The 18,098-nt window shown below is 38.5% G+C and overlaps 1 protein-coding gene across 2 annotated transcripts in view; it reads left to right on the top strand.

The window, feature by feature from the left end:
* The window catches only part of itga3b (integrin, alpha 3b), a 66,030-nt gene that overhangs the window by 22,585 nt on the left and 25,347 nt on the right, over window positions 1-18,098 (top strand). For both annotated transcript variants that reach the window (XR_003934062.1, XM_030121595.1), the window contains exons 2-16: window positions 2,835-2,962; window positions 6,497-6,579; window positions 8,693-8,942; window positions 9,606-9,707; window positions 9,873-10,080; window positions 10,557-10,750; window positions 12,119-12,207; window positions 12,304-12,440; window positions 12,720-12,806; window positions 12,897-12,964; window positions 13,062-13,207; window positions 13,349-13,495; window positions 15,014-15,111; window positions 15,513-15,681; window positions 17,970-18,044. Coding sequence is in view for 1 of the 2 variants with exons in the window: in XM_030121595.1 (XP_029977455.1) it covers window positions 2,835-2,962; window positions 6,497-6,579; window positions 8,693-8,942; window positions 9,606-9,707; window positions 9,873-10,080; window positions 10,557-10,750; window positions 12,119-12,207; window positions 12,304-12,440; window positions 12,720-12,806; window positions 12,897-12,964; window positions 13,062-13,207; window positions 13,349-13,495; window positions 15,014-15,111; window positions 15,513-15,681; window positions 17,970-18,044 (1,981 nt within the window). In the remaining variant the exon portion in view is untranslated. The remainder of the gene's footprint in view (window positions 1-2,834; window positions 2,963-6,496; window positions 6,580-8,692; window positions 8,943-9,605; window positions 9,708-9,872; window positions 10,081-10,556; window positions 10,751-12,118; window positions 12,208-12,303; window positions 12,441-12,719; window positions 12,807-12,896; window positions 12,965-13,061; window positions 13,208-13,348; window positions 13,496-15,013; window positions 15,112-15,512; window positions 15,682-17,969; window positions 18,045-18,098) is intronic.

The raw sequence follows: 18,098 nt of genomic DNA, 5'->3' as shown, positions 1-18,098 counted from the left end.
ATGTGTTTATACATTACACTAAATTGACACAAATATAAATTTTGTCAAGTAGCTGAAATTAGTTTGTGGTTGGTTAGCTTAGCAGGTTTCACCCTTCACTCTTTTGCAGCTCCATCCTATAAACCAAATATTGGAATTTCTTTCCCATTAATGAAGGTGGCAGTGGTAAAGATGTCGGGCTGTTACACTACATTTGCTAAAAGCAGCAGAGGTGAAGTGGTCTTATAGAAATCATTTTACTTTGCTGCACATCACATTACTCAGTTGGGGTAAGAGGACATTTGAAATGTTGTCATCTCACATTTAAGAGAGGTAATGGGATAATTTGATAAGAGAGCAAAGGAAATCACATGACTGATTTCTGTGCAAAGACAAAACCTTAAGTCTATTCATGTTCAGGTACATCAAAGAAGAAATATTTTAGTCTGGCCTCTTGCAATTTACTCATGATTAGATTGCAGGTCTTGTCTGTGTGGGACATTTTGTCCAAGTAAATGTGTGTATAAATACAGAAGCCTGAGTGGCAGGGCCTGGCACACAGTTTTACTAGGTTTCTACAGAATGAAAACCCACCACATAACATGTGAGTAATGTGAGAGCAGGCACAGTTGTCTAGATGAGTATTTCACAGTATGTATGATGAGTTTTTAAGCCCATCCTTCTGTTGCCTCTGAAAAGAAATATCTGCTCACAAGTTTGAACAAAGAAGGGTTGACTCATGAGGGACATTTTGATTTCACAATTGAACACAATGACCTTTCTGTAAAGGTGCATTTTTACGTCTACACCCATTATCTGTATTTATTTTTACTTATCAGTGAATGAAAGGGAAGCTGCTTTTTAATCTGCCCTCAAGCTTGACTAACAACTTGACTCACTGTTCTCCACTCTCCACTGGTCACCGCTGCCAGAAATGTCAGCGATCATCCAGCAGTGCATGAACATATTCACAAAGACTGAATGAAAAGAATGACACGCTTAAATTGTGCACTTTGACTTCACTATTACAGCTTTTGTTTTATGACACAATACAGCAGCCCATGTGTCACACACGCATTGTAAACAAGACTGTCTGCACCTTCCGCCTACAAAGTGGGGCTGATAAATCTAGTGCTGACAGTAAACACTGTGTCCCAGAGCAGAGCCTTGTGGAGGGTGTAATCCCTCTACTTCAAAGTTTTGTGCTGCGTTAAAAAGGTGATGATGAAGGGAATGTCTGCTTGAGTGGACAAAAAGACCAGGTCCATCACCAAGAAACGAGTTTAGGTGTCTGAGGGTGTGTGTGTCTGAGGGTGTGTGTGTGTGTGCGTGCATGCGTGTGTGTGTGCGTGCGTGTGTGTACGTGTGTGCGTGTGTGTGCGTGTATGTGTGTGTGTGTGTGTGTGTGTGTGGTGTCCAGAGCTGTCACAGGTCATGTTCTGATTTCAACACTTCCTCTACTTTTACTTTGCAGGTCACCTGACTGTGTCTTTGAGTGGATACATGAACATGTTCAGTATCATAGGTGTCACCTTTAACTAGAGCTGCATGATATTGGAAAAAACTGACATTGTGATTTTTTCTAACCCTGCGATATATATTGTGATGTGAAAAAATACTCAGGAGAATATAAAAGCTGTGTGATGTGGATGTGAATGGTCAAACAAATTAGCTGTGTTTCCTCTTGTGTTTCAGTATCATCCTTCTTGTAGCTGAAATAATTCCAAATAACTGACGTTGCTTTTCTTTTTGGCATCAAGTCTTTGTTTTTGGGGATTTTCTCTGGTACGTTGCTCATTTTTCAATGTTGCTGCCAATGTGCAGGGGCGTGGTCTGCTTCAGCAAACTGAATAAGAACAATTGTGATTGGTGGATCACTGCGCGCAGTGTGTGTCGGGTACCCAGGTTGAACTTAGATGAGAACACATTGAGTTCATTTGCCTCCTACATTGCAGGACCTGCGATGTGACCATTGCGCACACGTACATTGCGATGATGATGCTCAAATGATATATTGTGCAGCTCTACCTTTAACCCATAAAGACCCAATGCTACTTTTGTGGCAGTTCCCAAATGATTTTTTCTCCATTGTTAAACTTCCTTGAGTGATTTATTCCCATTTATCATAATATTATCCTCTGTATTTTTCATTTTTAAGTGAAATCACCTATTTCCCTATATTTCATTCACTGATTTTGTAGATGTTCATAAAAGCTCATATTAAAGTTGATGGTTATTTTATCAAAAACAGAGGAAACTGAAGAAAAAGTGACTTTTTCAGTCAAATCATCATATCATAAACTGAACATAAACCTGGTGTCTCCATCCACTGTCATTGATCCAACTCCACGGATTTTACTGGTCAATCAGTGTTGTAGAAGATGTCAGTGTTTCCTCATTCACTGCAGAGCCTCTGAACGTCCAAATGGGTCATATCTGATGACTATGAAAAGATGACAAACTGTACTTTACACCAATTATTTACATGTATTGATAGGATTAGTGGATCAACAGCTATTAAACATTTTAGATCAGTAAATGATTTTAGATATTTGGGTCTTTATGGGTTAATAATGTAAGCATAACAATACGCACAGCAAAATGCAGTTCTAAACACTAGAGAGGACAGAAGATGCTCATAGCTGAGCAGACTTACTTCTGTAGGATAATATCTATGTAGACTAGTCAGATTTATCAGCGACATCGTCTGGCAGTTTTATGTTGCTGCTGCTGTCTCTTTGTTGTATTGTCTGACACTACAATGTGGCTCTGATAGAATCTAAACACTGCTTAACACTGTTCTAATCCTGATATCTGTCTGTGTCTATGTGTTGTCTTTCTGTCTGTATGTACAGGCTTCTCACAGGAGCACCCAAAGAAAAAGCCATATCCCTCCAAAATGTCAATGAAACAGGGGCTGTCTACTCCTGTCCCATAACCACAGACAGCAGCGACTGCACCAGGATGGACTTGGTCACCTCAAGTAAGCGCCACGCAAAATGTCAGATGTTTGGGATGTTTAACAAAAGAGATTGCATTTGAGAAGTTTTAGAGGAAAATAACTAAAACATGTAATAGAAAAAGCACATCTGAAAATGAAATGTGTGAAAATAGGTGCAGTTTACTGTTGGCTTTAACCCTTTAATTCCTGACGTGCTTTCTGAATGTATGACATTTTAAATATTCATAAAAATTCAACAGTTTGCTGAATGTCAAACGTGCTGATAGAATAGACCTTGTTCTTTCCATAGACATCGGAGCATGCTCAGTGTACCCCCTGCTGCCTGTGTTATGGGGGTCAAACACAGAGCAGTGAGTGAGACCGACTTATTATAAAAATAGACCGTTTGGGCTTTTTTTAAACACAGTGTGATTTTTTTGTTTTTACTGTTGTTTGCAGTGTTGTTGTTATTTTCCTTTTTTTTTTTAACTGAGTTTTGACCATGTACCTGCTTTTTGGAGTTCAACCAGGTGCCAAAAAGCAACTGGACTGATTTATAAAAAAAAAAAAAAAGAGCCCCAAAACAAAAACTGCTGAGCCAAAATTCAAACACTTGTTGTTCAGTGTGTTCCAGTTCACAGTTCATGTTCAACATCCTCTTACTGATGTACATTGAGTGCCTTATTTAGCAAAAACCTGTAAAAGTTCAATTCCTCTCTTTGTCTTTTTCTGATATTCCACTCTGTTTTGACCCTAAAACCCAGAGTAAAACAAAACCACTGAAGAAAAGGAACACAAGCACACACTCACAGCAGCTTTTATGAACCTGAAACTGACACAAATTCACAGCAGCACGTTTACCTGGAATAATGTCTCAGGGCTTAAAGGGTTAAAACAGAATGTTTAAAATGTAGGCAGAAATCATCCAGCGTTCTTCGTTCTTCATATAAACAGTATGTCTCGCTAATCCCCAGAATGCTCCACAACATTCATATTTGACGCTGAACTTTCGTAACATATTTAGCTTCAGGGTATAAAACCTCTGAAAGTGCATCCTTCCTAAATTGAAGGTTATTAACTGATAGATTTACCTCTGAACTACCTGGAGCTGAATCTGCTTCCCGGAGGGTAAAACCGGTAAGAGTCATAATAAAAGGATTCCTCAGAACTTTTGATGTCGAGGCTGAAGTCACTGTTGCTGCAGTCACAGCACATTTTTGTGGTTAATATTTGTCAGGGCATGATCCGCTCTGAGGGAAGCTTTACTCTTTGGGTTTGATCTCTTGTGATTGTAATTCTTCATCACAACACCGATGAACATTAACTGTTGTAACTGATAACCATTTTCTGTAGAAACTAAACTGTAATCTGTTCAAAACCAAGTAGTTTGTTGTTGAACTGAATTGTGGTTGTGACAGTGTCATATTCTGAAGCTTTGAAAGGTACTGAAATGGCCACAGCCCCCTGAGAAACTGATAGATAAAGGGAAGTTGCAGTAAACACTATATTTGGTGATTTAGTCATCTATGAAGTTTTACATAAAAACAGAAAGCATAAGACTGAGCTGGTTTCACTTAAAGCTATACCGTATGATGTGGCATTTTTACACTTTTCTTTTGTCATCTTAAAATGCTCCTAATAAGTGTGTGTCAAACTAAAATATAAAAGAAATCCACCAGGTTTTGAAACTCAAAAATGTTTAATTCTCATATAGTTCTGATAAAAGTCTGACCAATCATTTTAGTCGGTCCGAATGAAATAATTGGTCTAACCTGGCTGAGCCTCCTGTCAATCATCCATTACGGCTGTCCAGCATCCGATCCATTATCGCGCTCCGCATCCGATATGTGTACCACTGAATCTGACGCTTCACTCACGCTGCTCCTCCTGACACTGACCACAGTCTACTGTCTAGGATGTGTATGGATAAAACTCAAATGCACATGTGGAAGGAAAAAAACGGATTTATGAACAGAAACAACAACTGAGGGGAACAAACGGGAGTCTGATGAATGAAGGATGGAGATAAAAGTCCGAAAGTCAGCTGTACTGGACTGAACAGACAGGTCTGCAGGAAGCTCAGCTTTTATGACCGCAGTACTGATTCAGGTACATGTACTTGGTGTCACACAATGTAGGATTATGTAAGATGATAAATGTATGGACTATGAAACCTCAAATGTCCACGGAAAATTCGCGGAGGCCGTGCGTTCACAGTGCGCGTGCTGGGCACCTCATCAGCTGAAGACACTGACCCAGTACTGCACAAACCAGACCCTTAAATTCAGGGTCTACTGATGGAACAGGGGCTGCGGCAGGTGGATGATGGATCTGATTACTGAGGGAGGGGTCCACGGGACACGCTGAAGTGGACCGAACCTCCACTTCCACCTCCGCTTCCATCACGCGCATCAGGTAAGAGGAAAGCGTCAGAGCTCAATGACACTGAGGGATTTACATACAGTTCTATCAGGCTGCCCTCCGCGTCGAAATCCGACGCAGAAGGGGTACCACCTGTGTCAAATAGTGCTGAACGGGGCTCTGACCATGCGTCCATTTCTGACAACTTGGGATGAGCGGGCGGGGCTTTGGAGGGAGGTGGGTTGTTCATGTTCAAACTTTTACTAAGTGCTGTGAGAAATGCCACATCGGTAGGTATAGCTTTAAACATGAGAATAAATAAGAAGCAAATTAACCCTATAACACCAAACGTAACATGTTTGATATATGAGTTTTGAAGCCCTCTACATGATCAGTGTGATTTTTTTTTTTCTTGAAAAACCTGATGTATACAATTAGATACATGCAATACACAGATAATCCACCAGGGGGGAGGAATTTGTTCACCAGAGGCCTTTTCAGTGACACTACAAGATTGTCATTAATAAGGAAGGAGGCAGAACTTTGCCAGTTTTGAAAAGGAATTACCAATTTGTTAGACAAATGTATGTTATATTATGTTTTGGTTTGTTCAGAAATAATAATATTTGAGCACTGAGACCTGATGTATCAAATATGATGCAAAATTGAAACTCATACATGGAAATTGATATTTGAAAAAAAAAATGTTTTGACTGTTCAGAAGGACCAATAAAGGCTCCAGTTTCCAAGAACTGGAATTTTCTGTCAATGATTTAATGATTCAGGCTTTACAGGGTTAATTAAAAATCGAACTAAATTAAAAGGATTACCAAAGGGGGGATAGATGGGGTAATGTGTTACCATCGTATGATCCACTGTACATTGAGCATCCATTGATGATGCATCTTTGGTCATAATGGTTTGGCTGAGAATGGTTAAAAATATGGAAATGTTGACTGGTTAGTTAGACGGTAGAAAGGTTCATGAACCAGAAATAATTCTCTGGAAAAAGCAGATTACTGATCCCTTAATGAAAGGTTCAACATTAGTAATCTGGTTGCATTTGCGTACCTGTGTACTGACAGAATGAATGAGAGAAATGGAACTGCATACAAAGACTGTTTTATCCAAAAACACAATGGCCCATTAGAAGCTTATGTTTACTGTTGTTTGCTTGGTAATCTTCTAAAACACTTTCCCACACCTAATCCACAGCAAATCCAAACGAAATGGTGGAGGGTATGTGGCTGGGTGTGACCGTGGCCACTCAGCGGGGTCAGCCGGAGGGACGTGTACTGGTGAGACCACATCCTGTTTTATTCAATCACCAAGCGGATGCATTTAGGACACGCAGGACAGAATGGCACTTTGTTTAGTTCTTTATTTAGTGAACAGTTTCACTCACAGATGACACTGCTTTCTCATCCTACAATCACATGACACACATCAGTAAAGCAGGTTCGAATATGACTCTTGAACTATAAATATACTCATTTATTATTGCACTGCTTCCCTTTAACGTGTGATTTCTAATGTCTTTTACCAGACAGTACCACTCATTGTTATATTTTTAACTGTTGCATTTTACAACTTGTGCTGTAACAGTTTTTTTCTAATCAAATTTAAATACATGCCTCACAAAAAAGTACGAAGCTGTTCACAGGTATTTCCATTTATACAGATACAGTAACTGTCTTCTGTTTTGGCACAAATTAATAATTGTCTTAAAATCCCCATGCACTTGAGTAATATATGACACATTTTAAAGGTTCAGTGTGTGAGATTGAGGGAGATATATTAAACAGAAGTGGAATATCATATTCATATATTTCTATTAGGGCTGCGCGATTAATCGATTTTAACCCTTTCATGCATACATTAGGAGAACTTTAGTCAATATTTTTTTTCTTGAGGGGTTTTATTCATGTTTAGGGATGAAAAAACAATGCAATTGAAATTTTTTTATGAACCTATTTTTATGGAATTACAAAAATGTCTACTCAGCTGGAAACCATACGTTTAATTATTAAAGCAAAGAATCATATATTTAAAACCCATCACCAGAAAGTGATAAACTGTGTGAAATCTATGAAAAAAACATTTTTAATGCAGCTAATCTGGTGTTTTCTCACATTTTAACATACCCTCATACTAGTTATTACTCATGTCATGCCGATTATTTGCACAAAATAACCCTTTTTGTGTCATTAAACTGTTAATTACAGTCTAATAACAATTAGCAATTGATTTACACCAAAACAAGTTACTGCAGATCAGGTTTTTGAGAACAGCAAAGTTACAATAATTGTATGAATGTCACTGTATGGGATGGTGCATAAGCGTCTACTATGTCGGCTGCAATGGAACTAAAACAACCAAACCCATGAATATACAAGAGAACAGCTGTAGAATAACTGTCCACTGTAGTGATCACTATGCATGAAAGGGTTAAATAAAAATCATATTTTTAAATTAGGACGATTTTTAAAGAATGGAAATCATCAAATCAATTTCATCTCTCTTTTGTCTCCGGGCCACACCTCCAGGCTACCGTAGGCTCCTCCTATTAACTGTGAGAGCGGTCTTTCACAGAATTCTGTGTAATGACCATGGACCTTAAATCTATGATGGCATCACAGAATCGCCGAAAATTCCATGATGGGCCCACAGAAGTGATACCGATGTAAGCCATGGTCCACGCACAGATCACCCAGTTCAAATATAACTGCATGGAGATCACTCATCTTATGTGTTCCACTCATGCACACATGACTGATGCCTGTCACTGACTTACATCGGTATAACGTCTTTGGGCCCATCATGGAGTCTTCTGTGATTCCATGATACGATCACAGATTTGAGGTAGGGAGCAGTGTTTTGCATTGTGGGCTGCACATGAAAATGACATGCCGGCCTCTGTTGTCTTGTGTAGCTTTACCCAAAAATTGAAATTGAAAATCAAGTTTTTAGAGGAACAAATTTCGATTTTATTTTTGGCCAAAATCATGCTGCCCTAATTATTATACTATATTTTATATAGTATATCATATATATATGCTGTATATACTCAAATTGTTTATATCTACAGAGGGAGCTTCAGAGTCAGCAGGGTTTTTACATTTGCTCAAAATATATAATTGTTCTTTTTTTCTGTCCTGTGGTGGGTGGTGCACAGCTTTAAGGTGAATCATCATCCCCTACTATACAGTGTGGACCAGAAAAAAAACCCACAATGGACAAAACAAACACTTTTCACATGTTTCAGCCACTGTAGGTGATACTGAGGTGAAGGGTTACATTGCAGTCTGCAACTTCACCACTAGATGCCGTTCCATCCGACACTGAACCTACAGATATTGTCATAGTCAGAGCTCTAAATATATCCCACACTAATTTGTCTCTGGTGTCCAGGCATGTGGGCATCGCTATGTGAAAATCATCAAAGGGGGCAACGAGGAGCAGCGGCATATGATAGGGAAGTGTTATGTGCGAGGTAATGATCTGACCTATGACCTCAGCGACGAGTGGCAGGCTTACAGTTATGAGGTCTGCAACCCCAACTTAGACATGAACAATGAGGGCATGTGCAACATGGGCATCTCAGGAGGCATGACAGAAACGGACGTCTACATTGGCTCCACCGGCAGCTACTTGTGGCAAGGTGAGCATTGAAGATTAACCCTTTATATTTCACTTATAAAAATACTCTGAAGTTCAAAATTTTCAACCTTATTAGAGGAAATAACAACTTTATCACTTTTGAGAAATTTTTAAAAATGTTTTATTGTTATGTAGAAAATCAAGGTCAGTGAAGTTACCATATTTGGTTCCTTACCAAGAAGTATATATAAAAAATACAAGAAAAACACATGTCAAGTAAAGGGACATATATTTTAGAGCATTAAAACATCACTTTTAGAACATTAGACCAACATAAGTGCTGATCCAGACACCTGTTCACATCCACATTATCCCTTTGAACATCATTCCTTACATTAGTACCATTACTTCATGGTACCTAACAAAGCAGGTACACTCACTGTTCATGCAGAGGTGGACCTTACAGACCCTGTAGACCACATTGGACCTGAGATTGTTGACTCACTGTTCTCACTGTAACTGTTGATGTCAATGTCTTGTAATGTGTGTGGAAATTACCAAAAATAGTCACTTACCCAATTAAGGGTTAAAGCTGAAATTCTAGTTGTTAGTGTAGAAACAATGGGCAGGACCCAGAGTTGGTGATGGAATACTGGGATACTGGGAATATTGTCTATCATTGTGTTTAACATTGTTGCCTGATTCTGCTTTTTGCTTTATAAAGGAAATGTCCACACAACGTGGAGAAATCCAGATCCACTGAATTCTTGGGACTCTATTGACAAAAGCTTTGGGCAGCTGAAAGGATACAGACACAGCTACATGGGTAAATATCATTTGCATTGAAAATCTCACTGTGAGTACAAAACCAGAAAGAGAAAAACATCCTCTGCATCACATGAAGCTCCATTTTCTCTGCTGAAAATGATGAGTGCATTTTCTTCATAGAGGTGAAATGTCATTCGTACTCTCAAACCCTTGTCATTAACAGGTTATTCAGTTGTTGAGGAGAAAAAACTGCTGAGCCGTGACGAGTACACGGTGGTGACGGGGTCTCCCAGGGACGAGGGGAATAAGGGCTCTGTTTTGTTCGGGACCCAGTTGGATCGCAGCATCGAGCCGGGCTTTAAAATCTCTGGAGAACAAGTTGGCTCATATTTTGGGAACAGCCTCGTTGTCACTGACCTCAACAATGATGAGTATGTTTCTAAACACAAACACAAAACAAAAATCAAAACATGAACCTAAAGCAAAAAAGTTTACGAAATAGTGCATTTTCTGCTTTGCGACTGATGTTATATTTGAAGCAAAAGCTGTGTGTGTGTGTGTGGGTTGGGGTGTGTGGGGGGGGCATCCAATTGTACCTTTGCACATGTTAATGCATAACCTGTTACTGTATCTTGGACATCTGGGCTTTGAGCAGCTTCATGCGTGAATGCTCTGCTGTTATGATCTGTGCTGTAATGCAGAGAATGCATGACAATGATGAACAATATGAACTTATAGGAGGGAGAAACAAAATGTCCTTTCAACACCTGTGATAAGGTGTTCAGAATGACATCAGAGCAAAATTATCTTGTTCTTCATACATAAAGAAACTTTGCTGTTCATTAAACTAAACTGGCTCATTAAAGGGATCTGTACATTTCAGGTTTGTTGTTTTTTCTTGTTTCAGCTGGAATGACCTGATCATAGGTGCCCCATTTTACTTTGACCGTATGAAGCGTCACGGAGGAGCGGTGTACGTCTTTATGAACGAGAATGGATCATTCCAGAAGACTGCCACCATGGTACTGACAGGTCCACCGGGCTCTGGTTTTGGTTTTGCGTTGGCCGCCATCGGTGACATCAACCAAGATGGGTTTCAAGGTATGACTTTGAATAAATCATGTGCATTGCAGGTAATGAACAATTTAGCTAGCGGCACCTATGAATACTACAGAGGAGGATTAAGGCCACTGGAAAAATAAATTAATTAAGGTCTAATTTTTTAAAAAATTATTATTATTCTGAGAAAAAAGTCAGAATTCTGACTCTTCTCAGAATTTGGAATTTTTTTTTCTGACATTCAGGGAGAGTGTCACTTTCACAGCAGGCTGACATAATAACGGATTTAGGTGACTTTTTATCCGCGGAGTTTTGGAGGAAGCCATTTCACCATTAGATGAGCAAACGGTGAGTGAATGTTATGTTTTGAAACTTGTGTAAGTAAATTTGAAGAAAAAGCCACTGATGTTGTTTTCCTTCTGTAGATGGTATGCTCATTAGTTTATGTGGTTGGACTGCTTTGCAGATGTGCTGCAAATGTACGTACACAAGTTTCAAAACATAACATTCACTTACCTTTTGCTCATCTAGATGGCTTTTTCTTGAATCCCTCGGATGCATAAAAAGTCACCTAAATCTGTCATTATGTCAGCCTGCTGTAGTTTTTTTTTTTTCTGGAAAGGCTATTACTAGTACAAATACATTAAACAAAGAGACAGAAATGTTGTGATTCTGTGGGTAAAACATGGGCTATCAGATTTATATGACTATCAAATGCCCTCAGACAAATTTATGAATGGATGAATCTACCTCAGGTTGGTAGCTAATGATACTGATCATACAGAGCTGTGCTTAAGCTAACTGTATCAGCATTAGTATGTATGTAAATGCTGAGTAAAGAAAATGGATACACACACGAAAATCTACTGTACTCCTGCATGACATAAAGCCAAAGTGACACTCCCTGAATGTCAGAAGCAAAAAAAAAAAATTCAGAATTCTGAGAAAAAAGTCAGAATTGTGCCTTTTTTCTAATAAAAAAATATATATTGGACCATAATTTTTTTTGGAGCTAATCCTCTCCCGTAGAATACTTTTCAAGTGACTTTTTGCAAACAACCTACAAAAATATGTGCATGCAGAATGTGACAGGGTGATGCAGATTGTAATATTTAGTTTGCATCCTGTGTGTGTTAAATCAAGAAGTGCTGCGTTCATTGCTTTGTTGTAAAAAGGAACCAAGCTCTGCTAGAGAGGAAGAGCTGTGTTTCCCATGAAGACATGTTTAATTGTTTTAAGTGAACTGTTGCCAGGCAATTATCTCAACAGGGGAACATAATGGACTGTGTTGTGTTTCATACAATATGTGAAAGGTGTTAAAAAAAAACACTGCCAGTATCATGTTGTGCAGCCGCCTAGAGGGCTGAGTAAGCCACTACACTGATCTGTTTCCTGTGTTGAATTGTGCAGACTTTGCTGTGGGTGCTCCGTTCAGTGACACAGGGAAGGTTTACATATGGATGGGAAGTAAACAAGGAATCACAGAGAAGCCCAGTCAGGTAAGATCCCTCTGTATGTAATGGATACATTTCAGGTTTCCGAGAACACCACATGTATGATGTTGACCTCCCATGTGTCACTGTCGCCCTCTGTAGGTGATCGAGGGTAAGTCAGTAGGAAGTGAAGGGTTCCAGACCTTCGGCTACTCCATCAATGGAGGGATGGACATGGATGACAACAGTTATCCTGACGTCTTAGTGGGCTCTCTTGATGACCGTATTGCACTGCTCAGGTAGGAATGAAAATATGGACAGAAATCTCACATAATAGGTGGAAACATGGCACAACTGACTTTGAAAAGTCACGTGAACACCGGTATTGAAAGCATTTGTTAAATAGAAATTGAAGGACACAGGTCTATACAGATGACAATATTCCATGTATGCAATATGAATATACAGTTTTTGTAAGAATTGTAAACATTAAATGCATAATGTCTTTATAGATTGATATAATATTATATAGAAATTTATTAAACCTTAACATGTTTTATAAATGTATTTGTTTCCAGAGCTCGTCCTGTCATCCACTTAACTAAGGACTTCAACGTGGAACCAAAGATTGTGGATCCTAATAAGTGTCCTAAAAACACACCATGGTAAATTATCTCCATAGAAAATTAGTAATTTGGAAACGATTTCATTATATGTAATTACTTTATTTATTTTTGCTTCTTTCTATTTCACAGCATTACAGCGACTCTGTGCATGTCTTTCACCCTCAGCAATGGAAACAAAAACTTCAAGAAAAACATCAGTAAGAAATCTCCATTAACCTCCCATGTGTAAATAAGTAATACATTGAACTGCAGATTCAAAGGCTCATCTCTGCACTGTTCCTTCTCTTTGCAAAGCGGTGAAATACACAGTGGAGGCTGACATGGAGAGGAGAAAAACCCCTCGTGTTCATTTCTATGACAATAATGGCGACAAATACAACGGCTTGTTGAGCCTCCCGGCATCCAAGCGCCAGTGTCACAGTCTGAAGCTCACTGTAGAGGTGAGACCTGAACACAAATATGCATTGTCTATTAAACTAATGTGTAGAATTTGGATTTATATGGAGATTTTACTTGTTTTATATCACAAGCTCCTGTTGATGAAATTTGCTTTGGGAATAAAGTAGAATAATGCTCTATAGGGACCTGTGCGGGACAAACTGGAGCCGGTGGTCTTTTCTCTCAACTTGTCCATACATGAACAAAAACCTAAAGTCAGACGCACCCTGCAGAACCTGGACTCTTATCCAATTTTCAGCCAGGAACAGAAGCTCACCCAAAGAACTGAGGTATGGAGCTGGACATGTATGTAAGTATGTCCTATTCAATAGAAATATTGGAAAAGCAATGATAAAGAACATGCACATTCTGAAAATATGGATAAACCCAGCTTTGAGTTGTGACCAAATTAGCATGATGATTAGCATCTTGGGTTATGGGTGTGACCCAGCATGTTGGGTTATGTTTTCTACTTCAATCACAAACTGTAGTCAACAGTACTAAACCACACTGAACTACCACACTACCCAAGGTTGCAATTTCAGGTCACATCTCCCACCCAGTGCACATTATTACCTAAAGTTAAGTAAGAAAACTTTATTTCTATAGCAATTTTCATAGATAAAATCAGAAATTGCTTCACAGTTAAAGTGCAGAGTGACAGAAGAAGACATAAATAGGGCAGTTAAAATAACACAACATTAACATACTTCACAATAAAATGAAAAGATGGGTCCAAGTGATCCATCCCAACAACCCTGACCCAGCAGTTTGGTGACAGCTTTAAAAGCGCACCGCCTCATTTTTATTGGTATTCAAAGAGAAGGCTTGGAAACCGCAAAAAAGAAGGTATTTTGTTACCGTAATAATTTATTGACACAGTGTCAGAAAATAACAGTAAAATTTCTCTTCTGCGTTTATTAGTATGTATTGTATACCTTATTGTCTTAAAACTTGTGCCCTCCTCAAATTTATAAGCCCCACCCCCTACTATTTATTAAATAGAAAATATTTCATATTTTGAGTTTTTTTTGTAATTCATAACTCATAATTCAAATAATTAAACTGGTATTTAAGGGGTAAAAATCCTGAAAATGATTGAATGGTTGTTAGTTTTGAGCAAATTTGAAGCTGTTTGAGAGATTAATGAAAAAATGCCAAAAAAATATTGATATATGATTTTATGGCAGTTTATTGGGGGTTTTTTTTTTGGCAAATACATTTTTGCCACAATGGTGTCCAAAGAGTGCAAAATAAAATAATGTAAGATAGTATAATTTCATTTCATTTCATCTAATCCCATTTATTCCACTAAAGGAACAAATGAGTGTTGATGTTGTGTTTTTTCAGCATCAATAGAATGTCAGAATCCAGCTCCTCAGCGACAGACTGACGTTGAATCAGAGTAAAGTTTCCCAAACCTCAGACTGATCTGTTGATCCGACCTTGGTCAATAAGCCAGGGTTCCAGATGCATTTAATGGTGGCTGGAGATTCACATTGTTAAAGTGACTGTTGTTGATCCTTGTGGATCCAGCTCTGGTTCTCAGACCATGTGGATGTGGATCGTATTGTGATCTTTTCAAACAACGACCAGAACAGAAGCTACTCAAAGATGAGAAGAACAGTAAACACTAAAGTTTGCCATTTTGAAGATTTCCCTCTAAATAAATAGGCTGAATAGTACCTCTAAGTACCTCTGTGATTGTCTTTACTTGCTTAATACATGTGGTGCATCTTTTTTTCTGCTTATATTCAGGCAAATTCAATATCATCTGATTTTATCGTGTCTTTTTCTTCTTCCTGCAGATTAATTTTCAGAAAGAGTGTGGCACGGACAATAAATGTACCAGCAACCTGCAGCTGACAGCCATGTTTGTTGACACAAATAAAAAACCGTACCCCAGGTAAAAGGAATCTGCCCTCTGTTCATGCTTCTCAAGTCCTTTAAGAACTGCTATAAAAGTGTTTGTTACTAATACTTAAGAAAATGACATAGACAGACTTTATTTGTCATTTCATCTAAAAATGACATTTCAAAGCAATTGGCTCAGGAGGCAGCAGCAATAAATAAAACTGACATTATATATACAAGATAAAATAAAAATGCATATAAAAACTATGTGACAAGTATAAAAAAAACTATGATTAGGTGATAAACATTATTATCAGTCATAAAAAACCAGGATCAGTCATAAAAACTAAGGGTTTATATTGCACAGCAGTGGAGCTCAAACTCCTGACTGGAGCAGGAAACACAGGAACCCAAAAGTGAACGACTAATCTTGTCCACATATTCTTTTTCTAGGAAAAATAAATCCCAAATCCTTCAGTTCAACAGTAATATGAAGATATTACGACTCCTGGTGGAGGTGACAAACTTTCCTGCTCCTGGGAAGTTGGCGGAGGATGCCCATGATGCCATGATCAACGTGTCCATCCCCCATGCACTGAGCTACTCTGGTGTCAGGTCTTCGGTATGTGTCCACTAGAGGGCAGCACAGGACAAAGTGGAAGAAAGGCCTCATCTGAGAAATGACCCTTTAGTTACTGCATGCCTTGTCTCTGAATGTTACTTTCCCCTGACTTGTTGTTACCCTACCCCCCAAAGGGGAGCCAAGGGGTATTGTTTTGGTTTGGTTTGGTTTGGTTTGGTTTGTTTGTTTGTTGGTTGGTTTGTTAACACTCTAACAGCAAAACCACTGGTTGAATTCATAACAAATTGGGTTTTTAGACTGCCAGTGACCCAGAATAGATCTCATTACATTTTGGAAAACATAGGTCAAAGTTCAATTTTTTTTTTTTCCCTCCCATTCTCTTATAATGGATAAAATTTCAAATGTCTATAAAAACATAAATTTTGTTTAAATTTACTTCAAACTTGGCACATATATAGAGGCAATTGATATGCTGACATCAGCACATGCATAGACATGATGACATCAGTTGGATCGATGCCAAAATAAACTATAATACGTGCAAGGGACGGGGTTTGTTGTGCCTATCACCACTTGTTTGTTTGGGTTTTTTTTGTTGTTGTTTTTGTTGTTTTTATTATACCTCCACATACGGTCCAGTCGCTGCTCATTTTCACCCTGGCTCATATGCAGTGTTGTGCAAGTCACTTCCAAATTTTAATGCGTTACAGATTACTTGCTTCTGTTATTTAGAAGTAATTCCTGACCTTACAATATTACTGTCTCAGAATTATAATGCATTACATGACTCCTGTATTACTTTTGAGTTACATACAGACTGTTGTCATTAGGCCTGTAATGGTACACAAAATTTTCGGTTCGGTATGTTTTCAGTTTTGAAAGCCGTTTTGAAAGTTCGGTTTTTTTTTTTTCGGTTCGGTACAGGAAGAAAGAAAACCCCTCAAAATGTCTTTAATACATTTATGAATTTTTGAACATTTTCCCCCCAATTTTTTGACACAATAGAATATAGAAAAACAGGAATAATATAATTTTGCTTCTATAAATCAAATAGAAAATAAAATAAATTATTAATATTACTAAATGTATTTTAAACATTAGTATTGCACTTTTCCCTGACAGGTAGTTTTGAAAAAACAACAAAAATCAAATCACAGTTCTGTCAGTTCACATTCTGCAGAAAAATAACAAAAAAAATTTCATATGAAGTGCAACATTAACAAGAGGACAAACTCGTATTCTCTTTTAACAAACTAAAGAGCAACACTGACAACAAAACGAACCAAATTATTTAGTTTAGGACAGAGAACAAACTGTTTAGGCCACTTTGCGTACTTGTGTGTGTGTGTGTGTGTGCGTGTGTGCAGGGTACGATTTGTTTGTTTGTTTTTTTTTTTGGTCGGAGCGGGGGGGGGTCCATAACTAACGCTGGCGTGAAACAAAAGTGAAACTTTACATCCTTTCAACGTTCAACTCCAGCTTCTATTCCTCTGTTATACAGCGTGCGTGACAGAGACAGACAGACAGAGCTGGTGTGTTTTAGAACTACTGTAGTTCATACGGGCAAATAGTGTCCGTCTTTCTTAACGTCTCTTTCCTCGTTGTTGTCTTTCACCGGGACCTGATGTGATCCCAAACTGGACTGTACTGATGGTGGAGGGTCTTCAGTCTCTTCCTTCCAGGTTCACATCATATTTGTTGTTTTTTTTTAAACCTTACATCAGCTGCTATTTCATATTTCGGGTCAATGTGTGCGTCCTTCAATATGTCCATGTGGAACTTGCGCGGATTTAAAGTTCCGCATCAAACAATGTCTTTTGTTCCTTTTTCTTTTTCTCAACATACTGTGCCATTTCGGTACAGCTGTGTACCGAACCGAACAGGTGCGTACCGAAACAGTTCGGTTTGGTACGTGTACCATTACAGGCCTAGTTGTCATAAATGTTGCATGTGCAGTAGAACTCAACTGCTGATCACAGGGATCGTGCTAACAGCTTCTGTAAAGCAGGGTTGGGGTTAGTAATGAGCATACGTCCATGTCACGAATGTACTGTCTTCTGTCGTCTTCACCCATTGGCTGAGCACCAACAGGAAATAGAACTTTTTGATTCCTTAAGGTCTTGCTTTTTTTTTTTTTTTCATTTGAGCAATTAAATTATGGGTGAAAAGTGTGCTATTGAACATGTACCTAGTACAATATTACAGAACATTGATTAGTAATGCCTTACACTACTACATTACAGCAAAAAGTAATCAGTTCCTGTAATGCATTACTTTAGTAACGCGTTACTCCAAACACTGCTGATAAGTTAACTCTGTTTGTTTAGGACCATGATGTAGAATGCAGCGCTGAAGAAACAGTGATTTGTAACCTTGGGAATCCACTCAAAGGCAATGAAAAGGTGAGTTTGTAAAGCGGCCGCTGTGTTTTTCCTGCTCAGATTAAATTTTCATTC

Source organism: Sphaeramia orbicularis, chromosome 19, assembly GCF_902148855.1.
Source record: "Sphaeramia orbicularis chromosome 19, fSphaOr1.1, whole genome shotgun sequence".
In the NCBI taxonomy this organism is placed as follows: Eukaryota; Metazoa; Chordata; class Actinopteri; order Kurtiformes; family Apogonidae; genus Sphaeramia; species Sphaeramia orbicularis.
The sequence above is the reverse complement of the archived record's forward strand: the minus strand, read 5'-3'. Positions and strand labels throughout refer to the sequence as shown.